General features: G+C 40.6%; 1 protein-coding gene across 6 annotated transcripts in view; it reads left to right on the plus strand.

Moving 5' to 3' along the window:
• Nucleotides 1–20,871, plus strand: part of CELSR2 (cadherin EGF LAG seven-pass G-type receptor 2) — a 115,009-nt gene that overhangs the window by 24,506 nt on the left and 69,632 nt on the right. For all 6 annotated transcript variants that reach the window (XM_087929719.1, XM_087929715.1, XM_087929717.1 and 3 more), the window contains exon 2: nt 17,021–17,665. In XM_087929719.1, coding sequence (XP_087785845.1) covers nt 17,021–17,665 — 645 coding nt within the window. The remainder of the gene's footprint in view (nt 1–17,020; nt 17,666–20,871) is intronic.

The raw sequence follows: 20,871 nt of genomic DNA on the forward strand, positions 1-20,871 counted from the left end.
ATGATGGATTTCAATTTCAGTAATTTTCAACAAGAATCCTGAAGGCCACTTGAAACACCAGATCTTTGAAATGGCTTTTACATTGCTCTAGTTATAGGTAGTCCTTGACTTAGGACCATAATTGACCCCAAAATTTCTGATGCTAAGTGAAACATTTGTTAAGTGAATTTTGCTCCATTTTATGACCTTCCTTGACACTGTTGCTAAGTGAATAACTGCAGTTGTTAAGCTAGTAACATGGCTGTTAAGTGAATCTGGCTTCCCCATTGACTTTGCTTTTTTGCCCAATGCATGTACCACTTCCTCTGATTTTTCTCAGAGTGATCTTTACAATGAGGTACCCTGTCAAAATATTTAATTCATCCTTCCATCATATATAGGTGAAACTCGAAAAATTAGAATATCGTGCAAAAGTTCATTTATTTCAGTAACGCAACTTAAAAGGTGAAACTAATATATGAGATAGACTCATTACATGGAAATCAAGATAGTTCAAGCTGTAATTTGTCATAATTGTGAGGATGATGCCTTACAGCTCATGAAAACCCCAAATGCATAATCTCAGAAAATTAGAATATTATATGCAGTCAATAAAACAATGTCGGACCTCTGAAAAGTATAAGCATGCATATGTACTCAGTACTTGGTTTGGGCCCCTTTTGCAGCAATTACTGCCTCAATGCTGCATGGCATGGAAGCGATCGGCCTGTGGCACTGCTGAGGTGTTATGAAAGACCAGGATGCTTCAATAGCGGCCTTCAGCTCTTCTGCATTGTTCGGTCTCATGTCTCTCATCTTTCTCTTGGCAATGCTGCATAGATTCTCTATGGGGTTCAGGTCAGGCGAGTTTGCTGGCCAATCAAGCACAGTAATCCCACGGTCACTGAATCAGATTTTGGTGCTTTTGGTACTGTGGGCAGGTGCCAAGTCTTGCTGAAAAATGCGTTGACCCTGCGTTGACCCTGGACTTAATGAAGCACAGTGGACCAATGCCAGCAGATGACATGGCTCCCCAAATCAACAAAGACTGTGGAAACTTCGCACTGGACTTCAAGCATCTTGCAGTATGTGCCTCTTCATTCTTCCTCCAAACTCTGGGCCCTTGGTTTCCAAATGAGATGCAAAAGTTGCTCTCAACAGAAAAGAGAACCTTGGACCACTGAGCAACAGACCAGTTCTGTTTTTCTGTAGCCCAGGTAAGACGCTTCTGACATTGTTTGTTGTTCAGGAGCGGCTTGACAAGAGGAATATGACATTTGAAAGTTAAGCTCAAAATTTTTGTTTTTGCATGACAATGCCCAACCACACACAGCAAATCGCACCCGAGAAGTCCTGAATGCTTTCAAGTGGGAGATTTTTCCTCATCCGCCCTACAGCCCCGATCTTGCACCAAGCGACTACCACTTGTTTCCAAGGATGAAGACCTGGCTTGGAACAAAATTTTTGAGCTTAAGTTTCCTCTATGCTTGTTCTGAATTGCTTTTCTTAGTTTTTCAATTTTTCAATTAAAATTTCAATCGGTTTATGTTTTTTTGCCAACAAAAACCTTATCACTGATCGCACCTCACAACTCGCGGGATTTTCAATTGCAGCACACATTTCAAACGTTTGCTGTGAAATAACGGGCAATGATACGAACCTCCCACTAGCACGACTAGATGCAGACTGAGCGGCGGACGCACAGACCAAAGATGGCCGTGCTAGCTCCGCCCCTTCTTGCTACAGATGAAAACGTAATCTATTTTGTGGATAGCCCTCATATTTCTGTCATTTTCTCTGCTTCCAGTTTGTAGTTTTCTGATGAGAGGACTTCACTCCCTAACTTGGAACATCTCACTGACCTTCAAACAGACTTTTGTAGTCCAAATAAGTTTTTTAGTAATTGAGTGACAGCACTCAACAGCACTAGTTGAGTGCTGTCTCTACAAAGCACAGGCGTCATGTTGCCATCATGTGATGTTTTGCAATGTTTTTCCCTTTCATGGAGCTAGGGTGGGTGTGGCCTATGCATCACACATCCGGCCTGTGGGCTGTCCATTTGACATCCCTGCTTGAAGTTATAAAGCATAGCATCAGGCATCTCTCAGGTATGTTTTACCACACAGCTGAATCTGAACAAGATTCTTGTATTCCAGGCATTGCTTAATCTTTGGCTGGTTAATCCCAGTCTTCCAAAATCCCAGTATTTCCTTTCCATGCCTTAGCCATCTGCCTTCTGTATATCAACACTGACAAAGGGAGAGTGTTTCGTTTTGATTGTTTTAGTTTTGTAATAATTGGAAATGATGCAAGGAAAGGAAAAATGTTTGGATATGGTATAGCTAATTGAGAAGTAATATTGGTCTAGAACAGAGTTTCTCAACGTCAGAAAGTTCAAAAAATAAAATTTAAGTTTAACTTGCTGGGGACCACTCCCCCTCCATTTCCTGCTCCCCCTCTGCTCATCTTTTAAATTTCATATTATTGCACTTCTATTGTTATTTTTACATTTTTAAAATCATTTTTCCCCATTTGATTGTTATAGTCAGAGTAGCCCCATGGCGAGATGGGTGGAACATAAATTTAACACATAAATGAATGAATGAATGAACAAATTATATTATAATCCTATGTATATAGTAGCATTTTTAAACTATTTAACTTACTAAATATTTTAGATAGGTTTTAGACTAGGTTTTTAATTATTATTATGATTATTTTAATAATTTTAATTTTTAAATTCTCAGTAGTGTGATTGGGATGTGGTGTTTGGGGCACTGTAGTTTTCAAATTTCTAGTTTTCAAATTTCATTGTATTCGTGGAATGTAATGACAATAAAGGTATTCTATTCTATTCTATTCTATTCTATTCTATTCTATTCTATTCTATTCTATTCTATTCTATTCTAATCCTAGAATTCTGGGAGTTGAAGTCACAACATCTTACAATTGCTGAGTTGCTGAGAAACATAGTTCTAGAGACTTTATCCTATGTTTCGAAGAAATGCCCACGTTAGGGTTCTTCAGCATATGACATTTATGTCTGTTTGGGGTCATTGTGAGAAGGCAACAATATAGTAAAGTTGTAAGGATTCTGCATTTGTTCTACAGCTGAGCTGTTTAACTTCTAGTCATCCATGTCAGAAGAGGAAACAGTGGTTAGGAGCGGACATCTATACAGCAACCATCTGGAATGTAATTACCCTGTTTCTCCAACAATACTGCCTCCCCCAATAGGAAGTCCCAGCATGTTTTATAGGCATGAAATGAAATTAAGCCCCTCCCCGCAAATTAAGGCCTATATTAAAACATGCGAAATGGGGGGAATGGTGGGGGGGCTTGCCGTTAGGAAGTACTTTTGTTGCACACCTGGATATGGTGCTGCCTGCGTTGACCCCGATACGAAGTGCCCCACCAATGCCGAGGTCAACATCCAAGCAGTCGCCACCCATCCACCCAAAGATGCAAGGGGGGGAATTAAGTCACCCCCGAAAAGACGCCCTAGCCATTTTTTCAGGGCTCAAAAAAAAAATAAGACCCGGCCTTATTATATGAGAAACACGGTATTAGCATGGAAATTGAATCAGGTTTGAAGTATCCAGAAACAAAAATACTGTATTAAAGCTAAAAATACTATGTGAAATATAGTGCCACCTTCAAAATGAACAAACACATTAAGGAAGACTGCTTAATTTGGATGTGCCTCAACTTTTTAGTCAAGATGGCATGCTTACAGTTTTTGAGCATGGTGGTTGATGTATCTAAACTTAAATTTCTGTTTTATTAGAAGGCAACATGATGAGGATATTCCCTGCCATATCTTTTAGCCTCAGGATAGCTGCTACCACATTCCATTTATCTGCCTTCCTTCTGCATAGATGGGAACAATTCCAACGAAAGCACTGGGTTGCCTGTTACATTGCATTTTTATTTTCTAAGGGCCCAGGTAAATTTCAGAAGTATTCTGTGAAATGAAGACAATTCTGGAGGCTATTATTTTGCTTTGCAGCATTCCATATTGTTTAAATAAACAAAAAAATGTATTTTTTTTCTATATGATTGTAGCAAATCTGGGCTTATACATAACAATCTGCCTTTGTCATTTATCTTCTGCCCTTTAATTTCATTTCTTGAATTTTTGCTAGTAGTTTTTAGCTAAGTGGTTATACCTGCATTCATATTCTACTTGGAGTGTTTCTCCCATGCCAATGGAATGTGCTTTGACCGCGTTGTCAGAACCCAAACATTGATTTCATGTAATTAACAGGTTGGAGTCATGATAAATTTTTATATTCCTTTTTTTGATTGAATAGTGGGATTCTTTAATTTTGGGGGGGATTCCCACACTCTAGTTGTAAAATTGAGGCTGTGGCCATTTTTCCCCTGAAGTTCTACAATCTACAAGGCCTCTTGATTCCTATTCTCCCTGAAATGAATGCAGCATTACCTTTCATTTTTTGATGAAATGTTTAGTACTGTAAATGCAAACCTGGGTCATTATTTAATCCTGAACTATGGTTGCAATTTTATGTCCATTTATTGTGCAGATATAATGATAAAGAGGTAAACAGATTTATAAGTACACTATAATTTAAACAGAAATATTATTAATCTTAACATGATTGGGAAGATTGCAGTTAGTGGTCTGTTTGCTCTTCAGATACTGATTGGGATGGGCAAGCGGACAGCCTCTGATATATAGGTCCTGTCGTTGAATTAAGAGGAGTGTCTTCTATTTAATAGGAAACACGTTAATTCACTCAGTAGGAGGTATCTTTGAACTCAATGGACACTAGACCAATAGTTTTATTAAAGCAAACTAAAGTTTACCAAAATTAATTCAAACAAATTTTGTGACATTTTAATGGGAACTAATAAAGATATTGCCTGCATTACACATCATACTAAACCATTCATTTGTTTGTTCCTTAGAATGTTATGTGTCAGTTGTGGTTTACTGAATAATAAAATATTGTTAGGTAATCCATTTCAAGCTTGATCTGTGAACCTACCCATTGCCTTAATGTAGATTTTGGATTGTTTTATTTTAAATAGTTAGGTATACCTGTCATTTGGCTTTTATAAATTTAACAGCATTTACTTCTGAGTAGACATTATAGAATTATAATGCAAGGGTATTTCAGTACATATAATATAGGGTATTTTACATATAGATCTGAAAACTCATGGCTGCTAACCATAAAGAGATAAGTTGGGGAGTCTGTGAAAGGAACTTCCATTTCATGCATTGTGATTACCACCCACCTTTGCCATACTACTTCTAATTTTAGCACTTTTTTCTGCTTTGTATGTTCGGCATACAAACATCTGCACTAGATCTGAATTATGCCTTAAGTATCTCTGACTGAAAATGAAGGAGGGGCTAAGGCACTTTCCTAAGGGAATTTCCAAGTGCAGGTGCCAGAGAGTGTTACCACTCCTGACTCTTGGTAGCTACTCAACCGGTAGATTCCTACCATTGCTCAGATTAAGAAAGTTAATTATTGATAGCATTTGCCTGAACTGGAAAACTGAACGGACCAGCTGTAGCCTCTTTCATGACTGGGGGGGTGGGTGGAAGAAATGTAAGGTTTAGGCCACTATGTCAATTTAAAAAACTCAGCCATAGGAAAGACAAGGCAATAGCTATTTTGGATAGCCTCCTCTCCTTGTTTTGTGTAAGTACGAAGCTGGCACTTTGTTCAGCTCTTTGTTCTTGTGGCTCCATATAATAAAAAAAACAAAACGAATCAAACAAAACCAGACTAGAAACATCCCCCACCCCTCAGTGAGTTGGAGTTGAAAGAGCCTGTGCATGTGAGAGGGGGGGCAAATGACTTTGCATTCATTATGGTTTAATAGGATATGGGAATGATTTCTTAAGAACGCAGGTAGTGGATGGTTTAGAAATGTGGAATCCTTGGTGTTCTCTAAGCTTGGTTGTTTGCTTGAAGACAGAATTAACACCAGAGCTTTGACTCAATTGTTGTCCCTGTTTTTATTCTAATTATATTGCACTGACTTTATTATGTGGGGGGTTGTATGATCATGGAGGCAAATAAAAAAGACCCAACCATGAAGAAGTTAGATGCTGAAGAAGGAGAAAGACACAGATTACGTGAATTGGGAGTAAAAAAACCATATGATTGCCAGGAACACAGTCTACTCTTATTTAAAATTATAGAGGTTGTATTTGCGGGGAAGAGCATGGTGAATAATAGAATAACAGAGATGTAAGGGACCTTGGAGGTCTTCTAGTGAAGTCCAAACCCCACTCAAGCAGGAAACCCTCTACCATTTCAGAAAAATAATTGTCCAATCTTTTCTTTAAAACTTCCAGTGTTGGAGCACCCATAACTTCTGAAGGCAAATGATTTCACTAATTAATTTCTCCTTAGTTCTAGGTTGCTTCTCTCCTTGATTATTTTCCATCTGTTGCTTCTTTTCCTGCCTTTTAGGTGCTTTGGACAATAGCTTGACTCACTCTTTTTTGTGGCAGCCCCTGAGATACTGGAACACTTCTATCATGTCACCCCTAGTTCTTCTTTTCATTAAACTAGACATACACAATTTCTGCACTCTTTCTCAGAGGTGGTATTCAGTAGGTTCTGACCAGTTCTGGAGAACCGGTAGTGGAAATTTTGAGTAGTTCGGAGAATGGCAAATACCACCTCTGACTGGTGATTTTACAGTGTCCTTCCCCTGCCACGCCCACCAAGCTACGCCCACAGAACCGGTAGTAAAAAAAAAATTGAATCCCACCACTTCCCTTTCTTCATATGTTTTTAGCCTTCAGTCTCTAAGCATCTTTGTTGCTCTTCTCTGCACTCTTTCTAGAGTCTCAACATCTTTTTTTTAATATTGTGATGACATTTCATAGACATTTATTATTTTAAAAGTGAATGCCACAAATCATGCTGTAGATTACATAGCACACCTATATTGCAGAAACATTTTGGACCTGGCTGAAGAGTCTCTCTCTCTCTCTCTCTCTCTCTCTCTCTCTCTCTCTCTGTGTGTGTGTGTGTGTGTGTCTTTGGAGCTATTATTCCTGTATATTTGTTTGGTGTCTTATCTATGTGCCCATCTGCCCTTGTGACTAACAACAGGATGATACAAGTTTTTCTTCTGCTGCTTCCTGACCATGCAGCTCATTTGTTTCCTTTCTCCTCTTTCCCTTTGCTTGAGCCAAACCACTGGCAGAAACCAAGGCCAGCTTCCTTCCTGCTTTTCTCTGAGCAACCTGATCTAATTCTTTTACTGTAGCATCATTTTCAGTGTTCCTCTTTTCATTTGATTTGGTCATAATTTCTGGATACTTTTGTAAGCATATAAACTCCCCCGCCCCGGGCACTTTTCTTTTTTGAGCTTCTGTTTGGTCATACTTAATGAGCTTGAATATCCAGAATAAGTAAGATACCAAATCACAGCAGTTGAAACAGGGAGGGACGAAAGGATGGCCGGAAAGTGATATATCATGTCCAAAATAGGCAACAATAAGATAATTTTTTCCATTAATTATTTTTTCCTTTGGAGGGAGAGGTTGTAGTGATTATCCTTTATTATCTCTTTAGATATTAGTGCATTCCTTTGTATGTATGTATTTGGTTCATATCCTGCTGGATTAGCTTAATTCTAAAATCTTAAACAGAAGGTATAAATTAAGAAGTAATCACATTTAAACTTCTAATAGACTTTTATCTATCTCAGAGGTCTCCAAACTTGGCAACTTTAAGACTTGTGGACTTAAGTCCAAGTCTTAAAGTTGCCAAGTTTGGGGACCCCTGATCTATATGGTGCCAGATCATACCTCAGATTCACCCTGAAACCATTTTCAAGCAGTGTCCATCACTCAGAGGAGTGATAAGTATTATCAAATAAAACCACTAGCATAAATGAACAATCTAAAAAGGTTGTATTAACTATAGCATGATCAAGACTGTGTTGGAATTATATCAAACTAGAGTGCAAGACTAGTGTAAAAATTAATTTTTCAGGACAGGTTAAGACAAGTTTGGCTATGAAGGTGGAAACTAGATCTTAAAACCTCAGAAAAATCTATTTTCTGGGATTAGGTTAATAATTCTGACTATGATCATTGAGTGGACTCTTTCAGTTCCTTCAGCAACAGGAACCCCATTAATGACATGGCACTAGGATAGTAGGAATGGATTGCTAAAGCCCAAAGTAGCAGCAGAGAGAGTATTTACTATACAGCAAATAGTACTATGCAAATGTGTGAGACTGGGACATGAGCCTAACAGCACCTCTTTAGAACACGCTGAAATGGTAGCAAAGCATATTAGATGTCACTTCTATTTCATGGTGATAGCAGATGGTGAAAACTGACCCAAAGTAGTATTCTTTTGTTGTTGTTGTTGTTGAAAGAAATGGATACAGTGGCCTTGAGAGCCATTTTTGTGTAGTGGCTAAGGCAACACGATAGAAACTGTGAGACCATGAATTCTAGTCCTGCCTCAAATGTGAAGTCAGTTGGGTGGCTTTGGGCCTGTCTTTCTTGGTCAGCCTCGTAAAGTAGTCCAAATGAGAAGCACATCAAGAAATACTAGCTGTATTTTATTGTAAGGTTATTTTAATCTTGCAAGCCTGGACATCTTTTTCTCCCCCGTTATCTTTATAGCCAAAGAAGCTAGGAAAGGTCCTTCCTGTGATTTGCTATGTCCACATTCCTTCTGTGTCTAAGCTACTTGCTGTCCAACCATTCCCTGGTTGTGGGTCTTTTCCCTGTCTCCCAAGATTACTTCCACATACAATAATATTACACTCTCATAATACTATTACACTCTCTTTAAGTCCTGCAAAGAAAGACTGGCAAGCTACTTCTGAACTCTTTCCAATAAAATTGCAGGGACTTGTCTAGGCAATTGCCAGGAGTCAACAACATCTTAAAGGCACGAACATACATGCTGGGTTTTGGAACTTTATGAAGACCTTCAATTTGAGACATTTGGGGTATACCAATAGCATTGGACTTATATACCACTTCACAGTGCTTTACAGCTCTCTCTAAGTGTTTTACAGAGTCAGCATATTGCCCTCAACAAACTGGCCCCTCATTTTATCAACCTTGGAGTGATGGAAGGCTGAGTCAACCTTGACCCTGGTGAGGATCGAACTGTCGAACTGCTGGCAGCCAGCAGTCAGCAGAAGTAGTCTGCAGTACTGCATTCTAACCACTGTGCCACCACAGCACTTCACTCTGGTATATTGGAAAATCATTTGTACATACCATATGAAAATATGAGGTGAAGTTAGTCCTGGGATGCATTAGTGGCCAATACTTCTTGGAATGCTTTAAAAAGATTTTTAGATGTTCAGTCAAAAGTTACAAAACAAAAATTGCATTCCATAAGGTGACACCGCAAGGAATATATGTCTCTATCTGGATGTCAAATCAACATAATGTGTGACATCCTGACATTGCTTCCCCTGTTTTCTTATCTTTCATTTCTAGCAGCTAATCAAGAAACATGAAGAGTGTTGCTATCTCATTGCACATCATGCCATGCCTTGTCTGTACACAGGCAGTAGAATGAGGTGATAATTGAACTGGAAATAATTGAATTACAGCCCTTGAAAGGATTGTATCCTTTCAGCTTTGGTAGCTGGGGCTGTAGCAGTAGCAGTCAAATAAACACCTGACAGGGACTAGGTTAGGATGGAGTCTTGATGTTTTTTTAAAAAAATATGCAAATAATGTGCAAATGCAAATAAGGAAACTGTACAGATAGCAAAAAAAAAAAAAAGAATGACATGGCCATAGGCATATATTATAGGCCACCCAATCAAGCAGAAAAAATAGATGTCCTTTTTGCCAGCCAACTAACAAATATATGCAGGAAACACACAACAATAGTAATGGGAGACTTTAATTATCCTGATATCAGTTGGAAAACTAATTCTGCACCAAGTGAAAAATCAAATAAGTTCCTAACCAACCTAGCTGACAACTTTGTTGTCCAAAAGGTAGAGGGTGAAACTAGAGGGACAGCCATACTGGACTTAATTCTTACAAACAGAGAAGAAGTGATAGAGAGAATTGAAACTGCAGGAACCTTGGGTGAGAGTGACCATGTCATACTAGAATTCAACATAACACAAACACAAGCAACAGAACATAATGACACCAGAGTCTTGGATTTTAAAAGAGCTGATTTCAATAAACTCTGAGAGAACTTGGGAAAGATTCCATGGATGAAAATCCTAAAGGGGAAAACAACTCAAGAATCTTGAGAAACTCTTAAAAGTATGATCATAGAAGCCCAGACCAGCACAATACCACTGAGAAAGAAAAACAAGAAATCCAAGAAGAAACCAGCATGACTACACAACGATCTCTCTGGCAAATTGAAAGAAAAAAAGGACAAGTACAAAAAATGGAAAGGACATACAACTAAGGCAGAATATCAGTGGATAGCCAGAATCTGCAAAGACAAAGTCAGGATAGGAACGAACAAAGACTTGCAACAAAAGTCAAAGATAATAAAAAAAAGTTTCTTCCAACATATAAATAACAAGAAAAAAATCAAGGAAACAGTCAGTCCACTAAAGAGAGAATATGGCAAGGAAATAACAGGCAACAGAGAAAAAGCAGAACTGCTTAACTCAGTCTTTGCATCTGTCTTCACACAAAAAGAAGCTATAGCTCAACCCACCAAAAACATAACTGTAAAAGACAGACCAGAAATAACAGTTAAAATAAGCAAAAAAATAGTAAGAGAACACCTGTCTGATCTTGATGAAAACAAATCACCCGGGCCCGATGGATTACATCCCAGAGTTTTAAAGGAGCTGGCAGAGGTCATCTCAGAACCACTGCACCATATCTTTCAAAAATCCTGGAGCACCGGGGAACTACCAGAGGACTGGGAAAGAGCTGATGTGGTTCCCATCTTCAAAAAAGGAAAAAAAAAACCAGACCCAGGAAACTATAGACCCATCAGCCTTATATCAATACCCGGGACGATACTGGAAAAGATAAGAAAAAAATATATCTGTGAACATCTAGAAACAAGTAAAGTAATAACTAGCAGTCAGCATGGGTTTGTTAAAAACAGATCATGCCAAACCAATCTTATTTCATTCTTCTTCTTCTTTTTTTGAAAATTTTATTTAGGTTTTCACAAAAAAAACATAATACAAATAAAACATCTTTTTTAAAAAAATAGCATGGTTCCGGGTTACACTTCTTCATACAGACACAAATTCAATTTCATGCTCATTCTTGTGTTCTATTCCATATCTTATTACTGTTTTACATTTTCTATGTAGTTTTTCCACTCTTTTAATTTTCTCAACTTTATTTTGATTATCTTATCTCAATTCAAATCATTATACTTTTGTCTGTCCTGTTTCAATTTCATATTATTTTTTCTCATTAAACAAATTTTCTCCTGTAGTTACTAATTTTGAGTATGACACCTTTATGTCTTTTAATTTTATCCATTCAACTCTTATTTAAGCTTCAGTGTATACCTTTAAGATTATAACATTCAATATAATACATAACTTCCAATCGAATTCTGCTTGGTACATTCTTAAAATACACACTATATTCTTAAAAAAAGAATATATATATATGTAAATAAAACACTCATTCCATTCCGATTCAATTTTATCATTAATATTCATTAACATCTTAACATCTTTAACATTTCTTTTCAATTAAATATCATACTTCCTTGGGAACACTTATACATTTTCCACAATTAATATTTTTTCCATATTTCTCTTCACTTATATTTTGTAAATCATTAATAATAATTAAAATGTTCCCATCCTTTCCTAATTTAATTCTCTCATTCACTTTATTTCATTTGTTTATTAACAAGCATACCACTAGATTACAATAAATATTTTATCCATCATTTTAAGCATATTTTCAAAGATTATTTCTATTTGTAATGTAACAATGCTATCTTATGTACCTTTGCAGACTCCCTTTTATAATTAAGTTTTCACCCATTATCTCTAAACAGGCTTATACTTTCAATTCTTATACCTTTGCCCTGTTTCTCTATATCTTGTTTCTGTCCTTTATAACTTCTTTTCCTTTGCTTCTTCCCTATCTTCTTCTCCCTCCCCTTTTTACACCCTTGTCTCTCCACTTCTAATTCTCTCTTCTGTAATCCCCTCTTCTGTTGCTTTCTAATATTACACTTATTTTTCAAACTATTCTTTTTGGGGGGTTGTTTTCTCAAATCTTAAACTTTTCATTCTCTTTCCCCCCTTTCCTTTTTCCCCCCACATAAAATTACTTGTTCATTAAAGATGGCTTCTTCTTTGTCCCAATCTTCTTGTTCTGCAAGCGTTTCTTGTTGTTTCTCATAGTTCCAGATCTCCATTTCTAAGAGTTGAAATACGAAGCCAAAAGAACCTCTCCCTTCTTGTGCATCTTCTTTGTACTTTTTAAGTTCCATTTTCAGTTCTTCTAAAAGTGGTGCCATTTTAAACACTTTTAAACAACCACCTGATTGATTTTAGTCATTTAAATGCAGTAACCAAAAATCCAGAGATCACCAAGTAATCCAAATAATCCCAAGGTGTTTCTTCTTGCTTCTTTTTCAACTTTCTCTTCCTGGGGTTCTACTATTTTGTTGCCAAGTTTCAGTTAAAATGTCTTTTAGGAATCTTGTTGAGGTTTTAGTTCCAGGCAGTCTCCTCCATTTTTCCAGATCCTGCCCGTTTATTCTTTTTCTCTCCTTTCCTGCTTTGAAAAGCTTTTAAGTATCCAGAAATCTTTATTATCCCTTTGACATTTTATTTTCAGCTTAAATGCCTGTTGATGTCAAAGTGGATTTTTTTTCAATTTCTTGCTTAAGTCTTTTAGCTGTCAGTATATAGAAGGGAAGAGAAAAAAACAAACTAAATCCTTTCCCTTTTCTCTCTCCTTCGCTGCTTCAAAATCTTCTTAGGGAACAATGTTATTTTTTTATAGTTTAAATACCAGGGTACCTTGCATTGTTGCTTTTGCAGTTTAACCCGGCCAACCAAGACTTTCACTTCTTATCTTCCTCCTGCACATTCTTTTCCAGTCGAGTTCTTCTTTGAGGTGGCCATTTCTGACCACCGCTGCAACTGCCTTTGGGAAAGGCAGTAATGGCCAGCTGAGGAGGAGAGATGAGGCTCTCCTCAACCCTGCTGGCAGTCTCCCCCCTCTTCACCACCTCTACGGGTTCACTTAGCCCCGAAGCCCGGGGCGCTCTAGTGGCGAGCACAGATTGAAACCGCTCACGATCATGGTTTCAGTCTGTCAGCGAAGAAACACAAACTGGAAGTCCCCCAATCTTATTTCATTTTTCAACACAGTGATTAAATTAGTAGACCAACAAAATACTGTGGACATAATATATTTAGATTTCAGCAAGGCATTCAATAAAGTAGACCACAACCTATTTCTTAGTAAGCTAGAAAAAAGTGGAATAGATAGATCCACCACTAGATGGATTCACAACTGGCTGGCAAACTGTACTCAATGAGCAGTCCTTAATGGGTCGAAGTCTACATGGAGGGAAGTAAGCTGTGGGGTGCCACAAGGTTCCGTCTTAGGCCCAGTACTCTTCAATATCTTCATTAATGACTTAGATGAGGGAATAGAAGGGGAACTTACAAAATTTGCAGATGATACTAAGCTGGCTAACACCCAAGAAGATAGGCTCAAGATCCAGATGGATCTTGACAGACTAGAACACTGGGCCATATCTAATAAAATGAAGTTCAATATAGAGAAAAGTAAAGTCCTACACTTAGGCAAGAAAAACCAAAAGTACACATATAGACTGGGTGAAACCAGGCTCAATAGCAGTAACTGTGAGAGGGATCTTGGAGTCTTAGTGGACAACCAGCTAAATATGAGCAAGCAGTGTGCAGCAGCCGACAAAAAACCTAATGCAATCCTAAATTGTTATTAACAGAGGGATACAATCAAGATCAAGGGAAGTACTAATACCACTCTATAAAGCCTTAGTAAGACCACACCTAGAGTACTGCATCCAGTTTTGGTCACCACATTATAAAAAAGATGTTGAGACTCTAGAAATAGTACAGAGAAGAGCAACCAGGATGATTAGGGGACTGGAGGCTAAAACATACAACGAACGGTTGCAGGAACTGGGCTTGGCTAGTCTAATAAAGAAAAGGACCAGGGGAGACAAGATAGTAGTGTTCCAATATTTGAGGGGCTGCCATAGGGAGGAGGGGGTCAAGCTATTTTCTAAAGCTCCTATAGGCCAGACAAGGAATAATGGATGGAAACTGAACAAGGAGAGATTTAACCTGGAAACAAGGAGAAACTTTCTGACACTGAACAATCAACCAATGGAACAGCTTGCCCTCGGAAGTTGTGGGAGCACCATCACTTGAGACTTTCAAGAAGAGATTGGACTGCCATTTGTCAGAAATGGTGTAGGGTCTCCCACTTGGGTGGGGGGTTGGACTAGATGACCTACAAGGTCTCTTCCAACTTGGTTTATCTGTAATCTGTAAAACCCACACCTCAGAGTGAAGTGGTGTAATTGGTTCTTCTTGCTTTAAGAATCTTCCATCCTGATTTTGTTCGTGTTTTAAATGTATTACAAGTTTTAAATGTATTACAAGAAAGAAAGCAGGATCCGTATATTGTAGAAAATCTGCTTCTGCCATAAAAATGAGAAATTATTATGCCTCAAATCTTCCTTAATGTGAAGGAAGTTCAATTTGACCAATAAGCTTGTCTTTTGTCTCTGCTTTTCCCGAAACTATGGATTTTCACCACCATAATTTCTAAGTAGACATCCTCACTTGCAACTACTCCAGTTTCAAGTGATAAGATTGAAAGCTACTTGGTCATTACCTGATAAAATGAATTACCTAATAAAAAATTTAAAATATTCAATGTGTTTGTGTTTCTGAATCAGTAGTTTAATTGGAAAATTGAATGGTTAAAATTCAATAAAATGATGAACTGAATAGCAAGTAGAGAATAAGAATCCTATAGATTAAAAGTGTTTCCAACGATACTGTGTTGTGAATGCATATATTGGTATGCAGCAACACAAAGGTATATCTCTCATGCCATGTATTTATGTGAAGGTTTGAACAGGGGTGGGATACGACAGGGTTAACTACCGGTTCGGGATTTACGAGCTTCCCTGCAGGCTGCGAGCCGCGTGCCTGTAAATCGTCATCAGCAGCTGCCTGCAGAGAAGCAGTCTTTGAAACAGCCCTCTTTTCTTGCTGCTCTAACTGCAGCTGTGCCTCATTCGGCAGCTGAAGTTGAAAAATCAGGAAATAAAGATCAGGTAAGAGCCCAGGTGGGTAGGTGGGCAAAAACATCAGCAGACATAGAACCGGTTCTATGTCTGCTGCTCTTCAGAGCTACTGGTTCTACAGAGGTGGACAGAACTGGTTAGAAACTCACCCCTGGGTATAAATGTTTATATATGAAAGATGGAATGTATAAGAGATCCACTCAGTGTAAGCTTTAGAGGCAGAGGCATTTGTTCTGGAAAAAATCTACTTCTGCATTGGACAAATTCCAGGGTTCAGATCTTTAAGAAGACTTAGGAAGGAATTGTTTGTTTTGAAACAAAATATGGTTCCCCACATGTAATGAACAAGATGAGGCAATGATGGATAAATAAGTAGGCATGGTAAGAGTTCCAAGCTCAGACAGGCCAAATCTTGTAAAAAAATTATAAAAGAGAGTCGGAAATGTGGGACATTAGACCATCACATACATAAAGTATTGCGTATGATAGGTATCCCATCTTGATTCTACTGGAACTCTAAGCTGGTTAGAGTTTGAGTTGGCTAGGTATGTATGCATAAGTCTATATGCGCACACTTGTATGAATGAACGAATGAATTAATGAATGAATGAGTGAGTGAATAAAGTTCTTCATTCACAAAGAGAACAATAAAACTTTTAATTAACAGTTCTTTCTACATACATTGAATCTCTGCATAACAGCAGAGGTGGCATTCAACAGGTTCTGACCAATTCTGGAAAACCAGTAGCAGAAATTTTGAGTAGTTTGGAGAACCTGCAATTACCACCTCTGACTGGAGATTTTACAGTACCCTTCCCTGCCATACCCACCAAGCCACACCCATAGAACCGGTAGTAAAAAAAATTTGAATCCCACCACTGCATAACAGATAAATAGCATAGGACGGATTATAAAGACTGCCTACTAAGCTGTGTGAGAGCTTGACACAGAGTATGTTATATTAATCCAAACTGGATGTGAGCAAAGCCTACTTGATAGTACCTCATCTAGTTTCACTAAAATAGATGAAAGTGGCAACGACAGCTAGACAATAATATGTGGGGGTAAGGATGGGAATGATACAGTCCTAGTCAATTATTAATAGGTCATCTAGAAGTCAGGGATGCCCCACCTATAGCATGTGCCTATAAATTAAGCATGTGCAACATATGGGATCACAGAAGTTGTTGAATGTCCATCTGTTCCAGTCACCATGGTCAATGATAAAGGGTGACACATTGTTAATCTGTGATCCATGTAATTAGAAGTAGAATAAAACATTTTATGAATTTAGAGAGCTTAATCTATAATATAGCTATAGTACAGATTATTTATTTAATTAGATTTATATCCCACCTTTTATCTTGGTGCTCTAGGAGGTAGCATTCCCTTATCCCAACAACAACCCTGTGAAGTTAGTTGGACTGAGAGAGAGTGAGTTCCACAATGAGCTTCTGTGATTGAGGATGGAATTCATCCAGATTGTCCTGTGTCGTATTAACTATACTGTTTTGGTTTAGACACTATACATTGAAGAGTATAGTGAAATACTTTGCATTGTGCCTCACTGTATTATACAATACTGTACAGTTATGCAGCCTTCCTTTTTAAAACTAAAGTAGATGCCAGTCCCATTCACCCATGCACCTGTTGTATAAAAGTGAAGCATTGTTGCCCCAGAAATAATATGAATATTACAAGGTGATCTCTACATTCTTTTTTTCACTCATTAATGCACATTGAAACTCATTATTCTCTCCTGTTTTCTATAGATGGGATCCACAGTGTTGCTGCCCAATGCATGCTTCAGGTGACTATTATCACAGATGAGATGCTGACCAACAGTATCACTTTGCGGCTGGAGAACATGTCCCAAGAACGTTTCCTTTCACCACTTCTGGCTCTCTTTCTTGAAGGAGTAGCAACTGTGCTTTCTGCTCCCCGTGATCATGTTGTCCTTTTCAACATCCAGAATGACACGGATGTTCAGGCTGCCCAAATCCTGAATGTTAGTCTGTCAGTACAATTGCCGGATAGAGTCCATGGCAGCCATTACATTCCTTCAGAAGACCTCCAAGAACGACTGTACCTCAACCGGACCCTCTTGGCTTCTATTTCAGAGCAGAGGGTCTTGCCTTTTGATGATAACATTTGTTTGCGGGAACCCTGTGAGAATTATATGCGTTGTGTCTCAGTGTTGAAGTTTGACAGCTCAGCACCCTTCATTTCCTCCAACACTATACTTTTCCGTCCTATCCACCCTGTCAATGGTCTGCGTTGCCGTTGCCCATTGGGTTTTACTGGTGATTATTGTGAAACTGAGATTGATCTTTGCTACTCTAATCCATGTGGAAATAATGGACATTGCCAAAGCCGGGAAGGAGGATATACTTGTGATTGCCAAGACGGCTACACTGGTAAGTATTGATTTGAGGGGGAAAATCAGCCAAGGCAGGATCCCTCAAAAGGGAGCCCCTTAGTAATTATTGGTAGCTATTATCTTTGTTCTTTGATAAATCCCAGTGCCAACATTCTACCTGGAATCATTGTAATTCTTTTCTCCAAGGGTGTTTTATTGTTCAAAATGACTTTTTATAATTAATTTATGCTTGTTAGGTAAGAGGGATTAGAATGCTGAAAGGGGCGTTGGTTCTTACCTGATACGCTTCTTTTCATGGGGCTGCGGAGAGTGTCCAGATTGGGAGGTGCTTCAGTCTCGGCTCCTACAGGCTGAGCTTGAAATTGAGGAACGCCTCTTGCCATCACGTGGTCCTCCGGCGTCCCAGTTTTGCGAAGACGAGAAGGCAGGCCCTGTACTCATGCTAACTAAAGAACGTTAATGTGCTTGGCTGAGCGATGAGGTTCCCCACCAGACGGCTTAATGGGTGGGGCTGGACGCTCTCCGCAGCCCCATGAAAAAAGCGTATCAGGTAAGAACCAACGCCCCTTTTCCATGGAGCTGCTACGGCGTCAGATTGGGACATACCAAAGCTTGGCTAGTCCTCCGGGTGGGTTCCGTCTGGGGTGGAACCTCCTCTGGAACTTCGATAACACGCTGAAGGACACGCCTGCCAAAGGAAGCCTCAGCGGATGCAAATATATCAATCTTATAGTGCTTGATGAAGGGAGGGGGATGTCCAGGTGGCAGCCCTACAGATGTCAAGTATCGAGGCTTGCGTGGCCCATGCGGCAGAAGTAGCCGCACTTCTGGTGGAGTGGGCGGTGATGCCCACTGGAGCGGAAAGTGACTGAGCCTGGTAGGATTTGGCGATAGCGGCCCTAATCCAGCGGCCCACAGTTGAGAGGCGTCACCTTGCGACCGAGAGAAGCAGGATGGAAAGACACAAATAAGGCCTCTGACTTGCGAAAGGGCTGGGTGCGTGTGATATACATCCTCAAGGCGCGTCTTACATCAAGGAAGTGCCACTGCCTCTCTTTCTCGTGAGAAGGATTGGGGCAGAAATCAGGAAGTATGAGCTCCTGATTTCTGTGAAATGCCGAGTTCACTTTAGGGAGGAAGGTGGGGTCGGGACGGAGGATGACTCTGTCAGAGTGAAAAGTACAAAGATCCTGTCTAATAGAGAGGGCCGCCAACTCCGAGATCCGACGGGCGGATGTGATGGCCACGAGAAAGGCGGTCTTGAAGGTGAGGAGCTGTAAGGGAATCTCCCTTATGGGTTCAAAGGGGACTTGGTGAGGCGACCAGAACCTTGTTGAGGTCCCAGGTCGGAAAACGGTGTATGGTTGGGGGCGGAGGTTGGCAGCTCCCTAAGAAAGGTCTTGACAAGGGGTGGTGGGAGATGGAACCCCAGTGTCTGAGGGACAACGGTTGCGAGGGCAGCAACCTGGCGTCTTAGGGTATTGGTAGAAAGACCCTTGTCGAGACCCACCTGGAGGAAGTCAAGGATTTGGGGTATGGAAGGAGAAAGAGGATTAATTCGACGTCTGAGGGCCCAAGAACGAAAAGCAGCCCATGTGGCATTGTATATGCGGTTGGTGAGGATCGTCTGGCTGCCAGGATGGTGTGTATAGCCTGGTTAGAAATTCCCTGAGCCCTTAGGCGGCTCCGCTCAACCTCAAGCGGCTAACTGGAGCCATTGGGGTTTGGGATGAAGTAGGGGCCCTGAGACAGGAGATCCTGTCTGGGGGATCCTCCAGGGAGGGGCCACCGAGAGGTTGCGGAGGTCCGCAAACCAAGGCGTCTGGGCCAAAGGAGCTACTAGGAGGATCTCTGCCTGCTCCAGGATCAACTTGTGGATCACCCTGGGGATGATGGATAGGGGGAAAGGCATAAAGGAGCCCTGGGGCCAAGGGCAGCGGAGGGCATTGTGGTTCTCTGCCCGGGAGAGGGTACCTTGAAATGAACCTCGGAAGTTGAGCGTTCAGAGGGAAGCGAAGAGATCCACCAAGGGGCCCGAAGATGGAAGCTGCTTCCCTGAACAGAGAAGGGTGGGCGCCATTCCGCTTGGTCTAGGGTGGCTCTGCTGAGCCAGTCCGCTTGAATGTTTAGGACCCGGATATGTGATCTGCCCTGATGGAGGCCAGGTTTGATTCCGCCCACCTGCAAAGGCGCTCGGCTTCTCTCATGAGGCTTGCTGACTGGTGCCCCCTGCCTGTTGATGTGGGCCTGCGGTGATGTTGTCCGTGAGGACCAGGATATAACGACCGCGTACCTGGGGTAGGAAGCTGCGAAGCGCCAGGAGGACAGCGTGAAGCTCCAGCCAGTTTATGGAGCAGAATTGCTCTGTTGGTGACCATTTGCCCTGTGACGATATGGAAGGGCGTGAGCTCCCCAACCGAGTAGGCTCGCGTCCGTGGTGACGGATAGCCTGTCGGGCTCTTTGAAGTAATGACCTTTGTTTATGGCCGGCCTGGTCCACCAAAGGAGGGACGTAAGAACTCTCGGAGGAACTCTGACCTGAAGTCGGGAGTTGCTCCTTCCGGGCGTTGATACGGCAGCAGGAACCATTGTAGAGACCTGGAATGGAAAGCGGGCCCAGGGAATGATAGATATGCATGAAATAAGCTTCCCCAGCAACTTAGACAGTTCTAAAGAGAAACTGTTCTTGCCCTCCTGACCTCCTTAATTGACTGTTGGATGCTAAGCCACCTGTCTGGGGACAGGAAAACTAGTTCCCGGTTGGAGTCAATCACTGCCCCCAGGTGAGTAAGTTGGGTAGAGGGGGAAAGGTGACTTTTCCTCCAGTTGATAATGAACCCATGGTTTTGCAGGGTATTAAGGGTGAGTTTGGTATCTCTTAGGGCGAGAGCTCTAGAGGATGAGAGGATGAGGATATCGTCCAGATAACAGTGAAGTCGGACGGGAAGGAACGCAGGTGGGCGGCAAGGGCCGCCAAAACCTTCGTGAACACCCTGGGAGCGGAGGACAGACCAAAGGAAGCGCGGACGTGCTGGAAATGTTGTCTATTATAGGCAAAACGTAGAAACCTGTGGTGGGAGGGACGAATAGCAATGTGCAAGTATGCCTCGGAAAGGTCAATTGAGGATAGCCAGTCCCTCGGCGGGTTCCCATAAGTATCGACTGCAAAGTGTGCATCTTAAATTTGCGGGGGGCAATGTAGCGATTTAGTCTTTTAAGGTCTAGGATCGCCTCCAACCCCCG

Source organism: Pseudonaja textilis, chromosome 3 (genome assembly GCF_049901715.1).
Source record: "Pseudonaja textilis isolate UNSWEBS1 chromosome 3, rPseTex1.2, whole genome shotgun sequence".
Classification (NCBI taxonomy): domain Eukaryota; kingdom Metazoa; phylum Chordata; class Lepidosauria; order Squamata; family Elapidae; genus Pseudonaja; species Pseudonaja textilis.